Source organism: Daktulosphaira vitifoliae, unplaced genomic scaffold (assembly GCF_025091365.1).
Source record: "Daktulosphaira vitifoliae isolate Bord-2020 unplaced genomic scaffold, ASM2509136v1 Scaffold_171, whole genome shotgun sequence".
In the NCBI taxonomy this organism is placed as follows: domain Eukaryota; kingdom Metazoa; phylum Arthropoda; class Insecta; order Hemiptera; family Phylloxeridae; genus Daktulosphaira; species Daktulosphaira vitifoliae.
In genome coordinates this window covers 13,986-24,545 of record NW_026099739.1, presented here as the reverse complement: position 1 = coordinate 24,545, position 10,560 = coordinate 13,986, and the positions used below count along the sequence as shown (strand labels likewise).

Here is a 10,560-nt window from a genome sequence, read left to right as displayed (position 1 = left end):
AAATATTGATGAACCGGATGACTCTGCTACACTGCCTTCTACATCTCAAACTCAAATTGCTTCTTCATCTTCCACTATTTTTCATTCAAATTCGTCAGTAGTTAGAGGTCAATTAGAGATTATTGAAAATAGTGTAGTTCAAATACCAAATAAACGCAAACAAACAAGTATGTTTAGTTTTATACCTAAAAAAATGACAAATAATTGTAAAAAGCAAATTGATGGTGCACTACTTAAGTTATTTACAAAAGATTATCAACCCTTTAAAGTAGTCGAAGATGAAGGATTTAAAGAGTTTGTAAAACTGTTGAACCCAAACTATACTCTTCCTGACCGCCATTCGATATCTAAAGTACATGTACCAGCATTATACGAAAAATGTTTATTTGAAATGAAAGATCTAGTTGCAAAAGAAGCTGAAAGTGTATGCATGACAACTGATTGTTGGACTTCTCGCAACAATGAAAGTTTTATGGCCATAACTATTCATTTTATTGATTCAAAATTTGAATTGAAATCGGTTCTCCTTGGGTGTTTTGAATTTAATATAAGTCATACAGGGATTAATTTAAGTGACACAATACAGAAAATACTTAAAGAATGGGATCTGGAAAACAAAGTAGTATTTGCAGTCTCTGATAATGCAAATAATATAAAAAATGCATTATCTTTATTAAAATTTAAATCTATGGGATGTTTTGCACATACAATGAATCTTGTTGTACAATCTGCTCTAACTTTTGAAAGTGATTTAATTGAACATGTTAAAGCAATTGTTACATATTTTAGAAAAAGTACAGTAGCCAACAACAAATTAAACATGTATCAAATTAATAATAGTGTAAGTCAACCAAAAAAATTAATTCAAGATGTTCAGACACGATGGAACTCAACATATTACATGTTAGTTAGATTTGTAGAATTAAAAGATTCTATTCGTGGCACATTAGGGTTACTTGATAGGGCACCAGAAAATCTTAAATGTGATGAGTGGACTATTCTAGAAGAATTATGCAATGTACTTAGACCTTTTGAAGAAGCTACAAAAGCAGTAAGCGGAGAAAAATATATGTCTGCATCACTTGTTATTGTATTGTCTCAAGGTTTACTGAAAGTATGTGATACAATGTCAAAAATGAAATATAGTCCTAGAGTTCTGGAAATTATAAATAAACTTAGGTATGCCATGCTTGAAAAAGATTCATGGAAAAATATTGAAAAAAGTAAAACGCTGTGTCGTTGCACATTTCTTGATCCTCGTTTTAAAAACATTCCTTTTTTGCATGATTCTTTAATTCTTAGCAATTTAAAAACTGATATTATTGAAAATGTATCCCGAATTTGTAGTACTGCAAATGAAAAACAAATAGATGAATTAAGTGAACAAAATTGTTCAACTCAAAATTCACTTACTATACAATCATCCAAAACAATATCAATTTGGGATGATATTGATCGTAGTGTAGCGGAAGTAGTGCCAACTGGAACATCGACATCTCGAGCAATCATTGAAGTTCAACGTTATTTAGAAGATTCTATACTACAAAGAAATAACGACCCATTAAAATGGTGGAGTGAGCATAGTTATAACTACCCATACCTCAAGTCATTGGCAAAAAACACATTGTGTTGTCTTGGTACATCTGTACCATGTAAAAGAATTTTTTCAAAAGCTGGGCTAATCCTAAATGACCGTCGCTGTCGATTAAAAAATGAAAAAGTTAAAATGCTGCTATTCTTAAATTATAATTCTGATTGATTTCAATTAACCTATAATAATATTTATATATTTTAAATTTATGATTCGTACAAGTTATAACCATTCTTATTTTAAGTAACATCAAGTTACATGTTGTTTTTTTTACTATTTTATTTTACAGCTAGTATGAAGTTAATTAACTATGGTAGATTCAGTTTTATGTTTTTTATTTTACTTTATGTTATGACTTATATATTATAAGTATTGTTTTTATACTTCTTATCAACTATAAATTTATAAATAATTGTTAATATACAATCGTCAAACTTCGATCATATCTTACTAAAAACAAATATTACTAACTAAAAAAACTTAAGCATTACCATTCTATAACAAGTTAAATAATAAACACTAATAGTAACAATAACAATAAACAATAATAAAATAACTATTTTAAATAAAATAAGAATTTAACTATTAAGAGAGGAGCAACAGGTAATTATTTTATCATAAAAAACAAAAAAAATAATTGTGATAACGTAATAATATTACTGNCGACGACGACGTTTCAATGTAACGACAACACACGGACGAATATCGCTATGATACGACGTTGCTCCGGTGCCGCGCTGTATTTATACGGTGGACGGGCTCCGGGAACCGTTCTCATTGGTCCGAGGGTTCAACGGTTTTTTTTTTTTTTGTTTGCCCCGAACCGTATCGCGGCGGTGGGGGCTCCAACGGGAGCGCTGCCGTCGGTCGGCCGTCGCGCATAAATACAGCCGCCGTACGGTTTCCGTATCATTCGATTCGATTCGTCTTCATTCGCCGAACGACAAACGACCAGTAAACAGCTACCATGACAGGCAGAGGCAAAGGAGGAAAAGGTTTGGGAAAAGGAGGCGCCAAACGTCATCGTAAGGTGCTCCGTGACAACATCCAAGGTATCACCAAGCCCGCCATCCGTCGGTTGGCTCGCCGCGGTGGTGTCAAACGTATCTCCGGTCTTATCTACGAAGAGACCCGTGGTGTGTTGAAAGTGTTCTTGGAAAACGTCATCCGTGACGCAGTCACGTACACCGAACACGCCAAGAGGAAGACCGTCACCGCCATGGACGTCGTATACGCCTTGAAACGCCAAGGCCGTACCCTGTACGGTTTCGGAGGTTAACTCGCTCGTCGTGTGTATCAAAACTACATCGGCCAGCTCTCTTCTCACGTTAAAACGGCCCTTTTCAGGGCCAACAATTGCGCATTATAATGCATCGGTGGTTGTGTGTTATTGTTGTTAAAATTAAAAAAACAAGACGCGCGCGCGGCGCCCCCCTCTCCATGAAACACACGCATGGCGTTTGTTTATTCTCTCTTTTCGTCCGGGGTGTGGTGTTCGTTATATTATACATTTATTATTGAAGGAACGCGACAATTTTAGGTGTAAAAATAAATAATAAGGATTTGGAAAAGATTCGGCGGCGAGCCGAACTGGTGGTCTCGAGCCTCGACTGTCGTCTGGTCGTGTCCCGGCTGACGACGTCCATAGTCTTCAATAATGAAAAAAAAAAAAAGGACTGGCCAAACATCGAACGCCCTAGGAAAAATACTCTTTACAATAACTACGCCCTCCTCACATTATTATATGTTCATTATTAATAGTTATATAAATATAGCGACTGCGCACGCAGACACTATACAAAACCCATTTCGCGACACCGGTATCGGAGGGGAAAAAAAAAAAAGTCATGGGTCGGTTAAACGACGGTTCCGTTATCTATACGTCCGCGGTCTATTATTATTATTATCATCGTTCGACTCGTTATGAATTTTTTTTTTTCTGTTCTCTGTCCGCCTTCATACGAACTACCAACGTTATTCCAAGAACCCTCGCGAGTTTTCGTCCGGCGATGAACATCAATCGACTTGATTTCTTACGATTCGGTTTTCACGTATAAATGACATTTCAACTCGTACGGAAATAAATGCCGCGTCCGGGAAGCCCGGTACTAATAATGTAAACAACAATCGGGGAAAACCGGCAGGCGACAAATATCATTTACTACGTGGTTACGATGCAATTCGTTGTTCATTGGCTGGTTGGGGGCGTTTCGTATTATCCCAATAATAATAAGGTAGTACGAAGTTAGATCGTTGGGAAATTCGTCCTCTACGCGTGCGGCGTAATAAATTTCGAATCGATGAAATCTAACACGATTTCGGAATTCAACGTTTTTTTATATACACCATGATACTACGGATAGTGTTTTTTTTTTATGGCGAGTTCGAATCGGACCGCGATCCTTAAAAATAAATTCGATGATCTACGACCGTCGTCACACGTTCTACCGCCCCTACTTACGTTATTATTCTTGTCCGGACACACCACCATCACCGGTGGTCCGTGGGTGTCACACAACACGATTATTATGTTCTTTATTGTCCAAGTCAAACAATAAAAAGAAAAATGTGTTGCGTGTTCGTTCTTCAGTCACACAGCATATATATAACTATCTCTCCCTCATTGTAGTACATGTGTAGTGGCCCTGAAAAGGGCCGTTTTAGTTAGCGGGGCAGAACGACAACTTAGGCTTTCTTCTCGGTCTTTTTGGGTAAAAGGACGGCCTGGATGTTGGGCAACACTCCTCCCTGGGCGATGGTGACGCCGGACAAGAGTTTGTTCAACTCCTCGTCGTTTCTGATTGCCAATTGCAAGTGCCTGGGTATGATACGTGTCTTCTTGTTGTCACGGGCTGCGTTACCGGCCAATTCCAAAACTTCAGCGGCCAAGTATTCCATGACGGCAGCCAAGTAGACCGGTGCGCCGGCTCCGACGCGCTCGGCGTAGTTGCCCTTTCTCAACAGACGATGGATACGACCGACCGGGAATTGAAGCCCGGCACGGGACGACCTGGTCTTGGATTTGCCGCTCTTTGCTTTTCCACCTTTGCCGCGTCCGCTCATGATGATTGGTATGTGTGAGTGTTGCGAGAACTGTCTATTCGAACGAAAGTAACACAATGATGACGGCACTTTTTTTTTTTGCTTTGCTTGTAGGACAGCGACTAGCGCTTGTGTACACGTGTCAGGCTGTGAGCCTATGACGTGTTGATTGAAATGTATTGTCTGAGATTGTAGTGTTTTACCAGCTTGGTAGCCGTGGTTTCAGTGCATGTTTTTGGAAGACGTCGGTACGGGTTAGTTCTCTTATGTGTCGGTGTTGTGAGTATTGGTTGTTGTAAAGTAAGTTTTTTGCGTGGCGCCGGATGGTCTCTCGTAGACTGTCTAACTGGGCTGAGTTGAGTAACGTGTTGTTGGATACGAACCATGGTTGGCCGGTTATCGTGCGGATGGCTATGTGGTCGGCCGCTTCGATGCTGCGCCAGTTGGTGTCGGTTATGTGCGGGCCCCATGCGGCGCCTGCGTATGTGAGGACTGATCTTATGTACAGTTGGTGTATAATGAGTTTTGTACGAAGTGGGACGGGGCTTCTTTTGTTCAGTATTGGGTAGAGTATGCTTCTTATTCTGGTCGCTTTTGTCTTGGTGTTCTGAATGTGTTTTTTGAAGGATAAATGGCGATCGAATGTGACACCTAGATATTTAGCTTCCTTGGACCAGGGGATGTGAACTTTGTTAACTAAAAGTTGTTTTCTGGATGTGTCGTTGTGGTTAAAGATAAGCGCTACCGTCTTGTGTGCGTTTATTTTAAGTCTCCATTTCTTAAACCATGTTGCTGCAGAGTCTAGTTGAGTTTGTACTTGGTTGATGGCTCTGATTGGGTGGCTGCTGCTAGATGTTAGTAACGTGTCGTCGGCGAATAGAAAGAGACTGGCGTTGTTGTTTATGGGGATGTCGTTGGTGTAGGCGGAATAGAGCGATGGTGAGAGGCAGGACCCCTGTGGGACGCCGGCTGCGATGTTTCGGAAAGTGGAAATTTCGCCTTCGACGCGGACTGCAAATTTTCTGTTGGACAGGAATGATTTTATTATTCTTTGTACGTACTGTGGTGTGCCCATTTTGTGTAATTTGTACAGGAGTCCTTGGTGCCATACACGGTCGAATGCTTTTTCAATATCGAGGAAGATAGCGACGGTCTTGAGATGGTTGTTGGCGTTGGTTACTAGCGTATCTACGAAATTTACAAGTTGCAGTGTGGTGGAGTGACCGGGGCGGAATGCGTATTGTTCTTGTCTGATGGCTGGTAGGAGTGTTTTGTTCAGTTTATGTAGAATAATTTTTTCGAAGACTTTCGATAGAGATGAGAGTAGAGCGATCGGTCTGTAATTTTCGGGTTTTTTATGGTCCTTGCCTATTTTGGGGATGGTTATGATGATGGCTTCCTTCCATTGTGTAGGAAAGTATCCTGTGCGTAGACAGCTGTTGAATATTCTCGTCATTAGAAGTATGGCTGATTTCGGTAGGAATTTAAGAGCGGTGTTGGTGATGCTGTCTTTGCCAGGTGCTTTCCGGTTGGGGAGGCGGCGGATGATGTGTTCGACGGTGCCCGGGGATGTGTGACAGTCGGTGGACGGCTCGTCCAGCGGCATTGTTGAATATGAGACGACCTCTGGTAGAGCGGGACCTGTGTTCGGCGAGAATTGTGTTTCGTACGTGTCCGCGAAGAGTTCGGCTTTCTCGCGTGCCGAGTACATGAGGCACGTAGGTCCTTCCAGCGGGTGAACTGCTGGGCGCTTGTTGAGGAGTGCTTTGTTGATTTTGTAGATCGAGCCGTCTTGAATGTCAAGTTTGTCTAGGAAGGAGTCCCATTCGTCGTCACGGTGAGTGGCCAGCATTAGTCTGATCGTCTTAGTTATGTTGTTGAGGCGGCGTTTGATTGTTGGGTCCCTGTGTCTTTGCCATTCGCGTCGTAGTTGTTTTTTATGTTCAATTATTGATAGGATTTCTGTCGGGAGGCCGTTTTTCCGTATGCTGTTGTTTCTGTTGTAGGTGTTGTTTACAATGGAGTCGGTTATGCTGTTGTTGAGAATGTCGATAGCGGCGTCGATTTCTTTGGAGTTAGAAAATGAAGTGGGGGCGTCTGCTAAGAAGTTTTTTACGGACTCCGAGTACTTGGGCCAGTTTACTTGACGTTGCGGCGTTGGCGGTGAGGACGATATAGGTGAATCGGAAACTTGTAGAAGAATAGGGTTGTGGTCGGAGGATAAGTCGTTGATGTTGGTTATGTTGGTTGTTAGGAGTGGTAGTCTGGTTAGTGCGATGTCTAGGACGTCTGGTCTGTGGTGTGGTATGGCTGGATAGAAGGTCGGCGTGTCCGGCGATAGAATGCAGTAATCGTGTTGTTGCACGTGGTTGAAAAGAACATTACCTGCTGCGTTAGCGGTGTGGCTATGCCATAACGGATGTTTCGCGTTTAGATCGCCTGCTGCTACGAACCAGCCTGTTGACGGGTCAGTTAATATGTCTAAGTCAGTTTGAAGTAATTGTTGTTGTGGGCTTTTGTAGATAGCGGATATTCTGATTTTGTTGATACCTGTTGAAATTTCTATGGTTGTTGAGGTTAGTGTTGTAGGTAGTGATATTTGACGGTGGACGATTCTTTTGTGTACTAGTATGGCGGTACCTCCGAGGAAGCGCCTATTGTTTCGTCGTGGGTCGTCCGTCCGGTATATATGGTAGTTTTTGATTTTTAATGTATTGTTTGGTCCTAGTTTGGTTTCGCCTATAAGTGCTATGTCGGTGTTTGTTTGCGTTAGGAGAGTATGAAGTTCGGTTGTTTTTTGTTGGATTCCGTTGGCGTTCCATTGTAAAATGCGAAGGTGTTTGTTGTTATTCATAGTGATTGACAAGGGTCGCCAGGAATGTTTTTATGGTTTTTGTGATAATCTCCTTCGGGTCGTCCGTCGTCGTTAATGCGGTAAGTAAGTCGCCGAGTAACAGAATGATTTTTTTGATGTCCAGAGTGTTGTTTTTTGAGTCCGTGTTTTTCGAGTTTGCAGTAATTTTGGCGTACGATGCGCCGCCGGGTTGTTGTTGTACTGTCTGCTTCGTGTCGGTTGTGGTTGTAGGAATTACTGCCGAATTGTTGGTGTTGCTGGTATGACTTTTAGTTGTTTTTTGTATCGGTGTGGTAATCGACACGATATGTTCATAATAGGGGCAGCCACGGTAGTTGGCCGTGTGGTCGCCGCCACAGTTCACGCAGGTGGGTGTTGTTTCTTTTTGTTTTGTGCAGTCCTTGGATGAATGGTTGCCAGCGCACTTTACACAGCGCGGTGGGTGCCCGCAATTTTGCGAGCCGTGGCCGAATCGTTGGCAAGCATGGCATTGAGAGGGGCCTGATTTTTTGAACGTTTCAACTTTTATTTTGATAAAGAATATGTTATCAATTTCGAAAATTTTTGATGCCATGTTGTCTTTTTTGAGGATTACTAGAACTATTGGAAGGGGTTTGTGCGTGGGGCCAAACCGTTTGATGTACTTGACTGCGAAGCCACGATTCGTTAAATCTTCTGAGATTTCAGTGTCTGAGATGTCTGTCGGCACGCCTTTGAGTACCACTTTGAGTGTCCGGTCTTCGGGGAGTGAAAACGTGTGAAATGGCATTTGGAGAGATTTCAGTTTTGATTGAATTGTGCGGAATATATTTGTGTCGATTATTTGTAATGAAATTTCTCCTTGTGCGGTTAGCTTGGCCGTAACAGAATTCGGTTTGACTGATGGAAGGGCCATTATGTCGGCCGCGTTTTTTCGCCAGTCGGTGCATGATACCGTAATTGGTGGTATGCGTTTGTCGGAACTTGTGGTTTGAGTGTCAGGAGTAGCTGAGGGTTTAGGAACTGATGGAGTAGATGACCGTGTAGAAGGTACATCGGTTTCGGAGTCGGAATATGAGGTATAGGACATGGAATCAGTGGTTGGGGGTGAGGGGGATTTATTTAAATTAATAGTCGACTTACCTTTTTTAGCGTGGTCCTGTGTATCCAGTGGTGATGAAGATTTAGGCCGCTTTTGGCCTTTCTTCGACCTAGTCATAGTGACTGGCACACTGACACTAGCACTGAGAAAATTTTTTATTTTTTTTTTATTTTTAGTAATTATTAACTAACTAAACTTATTAACTAAACTAAACTACTTAACTTAACTTAACTTAATTAACACAGTTTTGATGCTTGGTAGCGTAAGAGGTGCGAACGGTACAAAGGTACAAAACGGAATGNCTGTCTATTCGAACGAAAGTAACACAATGATGACGGCACGGGTCCTTCCGCGTTGTTTTATAGGTATTTTACCGGTCGGTTCTGCACCGGCAATGGCGTTGTTGACGGGCGTACCGACGAGCTACAACGTCCCGTTTCTGCGCGTCCTCGCGCGGATCCCATGTCGTTTTACTTTAAACGGCCGCCATTGTTCGATGCGACCAATGGCGTCCGATTCCCGTGAACGCGTCACCCCATATATACACCGTGCCGAAAAACGACACGGTCCACCCACTTCAAGGATCTCACGGCCTAACTTACTCACCCGAAGAGAAAGCGGAACTACTGGCAGACTCCCTAGAATCACAGTTCGCACCGAACCCTGGAACAGACATAGAAGAGGTCACTCGCGAAGTCAACAAGATTAAAAACACCAAGATCCAAAACTCAGGTATTTCTACAACTCCAGGCTCCATCAAACACATAATCAACCGACTTCAAAACAAAAAAGCTCCAGGCGATGACTCCATCACAAACGCAGCAATGAAATTTTTACCAGACAATAAAATTATCACGCTAACCAAAATATATAACAGCTGTCTCCGCATTAGCTACTTTCCACCAGCTTGGAGAGAAGCCGTCACAATATCGATACCCAAACCAGGTAAAGACCCGAAGTTACCCGAAAGCTACCGCCCAATATCACTCCTGTCAACACTGTCCAAAATCTTCGAGCGAATAATCCTACATCACCTTTTGAAAGACGCACTCAGAAAAATTCGTGAAGAACAATTCGCTTTCAGACCAGGCCACTCCACCACACAACAACTAATCAAGCTCATCGACACTATAAGTATCAACCTCAACAACGGAATACAAACAGCTGCAGTGTTCCTTGATGTGGAGAAGGCCTTCGACAGAGTCTGGCATGACGGCCTGTTATACAAAATGTCAATAATGCAAATCCCAATCCACCTCATCAAATTAATCGAATCCTTCCTGACGCAACGTACCTTCAGAGTCAAATGCCTAGAACATATATCATCAGCCAGAAACATCACAGCAGGAGTTCCACAAGGATCATGCGTGTCTCCACTGCTGTTCTCCATATACGTTAACGACATGCCGACAAAAGGTAACACCAAAGTGGCCCTTTTTGCAGACGACACCATGTACCACACATCCAACCATAACGCAAAAAGAGCTGTCATACAAACTCAAGATCAGATCAACGTCACAGCCAATTGGTTTAGTAAGTGGAGACTTAAAATAAACCCAGCCAAAACAGTAGCAGTACTTTTCGGCCACAACAGAACCGAAACAATCCCAAAAATCCAACTAGAAGGACAAGAAATCAACTGGTCAGAAAACGTAAAATATTTAGGTGTAACCATAAACAGAAAGCTGAGCGCAAGACCACATGTGGAAAATATCATAAAGACCGCCACAAGCAAACGAGGAATCCTATATCCTATTCTCATGAAAAATAACCCAATTCCCATAAGGACAAAAATCAACTTGATGAAGCTCTACATCGAACCAACCCTCACTTATGCCGGCACATCATGGGCTCCCTACGTTACCAAATATCAATGGACAAGGATCGAAGCAGTGCAGACAATCACTTTAAGAATGATAACCGGAACAACCAAGATCCTGAATAACACAAAACTACTCAAACAATCCAACTGCACTTCAATACAGGAAAAAA

At 42.0% G+C, this 10,560-nt stretch overlaps 2 protein-coding genes across 2 annotated transcripts; one reads left to right on the top strand and one right to left on the bottom strand.

Annotated features, from left to right (window-relative positions):
* The first annotated feature begins 2,412 nt into the window (after positions 1-2,412).
* LOC126909186 (histone H4) lies at positions 2,413-2,939 on the top strand. Its single transcript, XM_050691606.1, has one exon. The coding sequence runs from the start codon at positions 2,559-2,561 to the stop codon at positions 2,868-2,870; it is 312 nt and encodes a 103-aa protein (XP_050547563.1). The 5' UTR covers positions 2,413-2,558; the 3' UTR covers positions 2,871-2,939.
* Positions 2,940-4,235: 1,296 nt separating this feature from the next.
* Positions 4,236-4,710, bottom strand: LOC126909183 (histone H2A). Its single transcript, XM_050691603.1, has one exon. The coding sequence runs from the start codon at positions 4,652-4,654 to the stop codon at positions 4,277-4,279; it is 378 nt and encodes a 125-aa protein (XP_050547560.1). The 5' UTR covers positions 4,655-4,710; the 3' UTR covers positions 4,236-4,276.
* Positions 4,711-10,560: the final 5,850 nt, after the last annotated feature.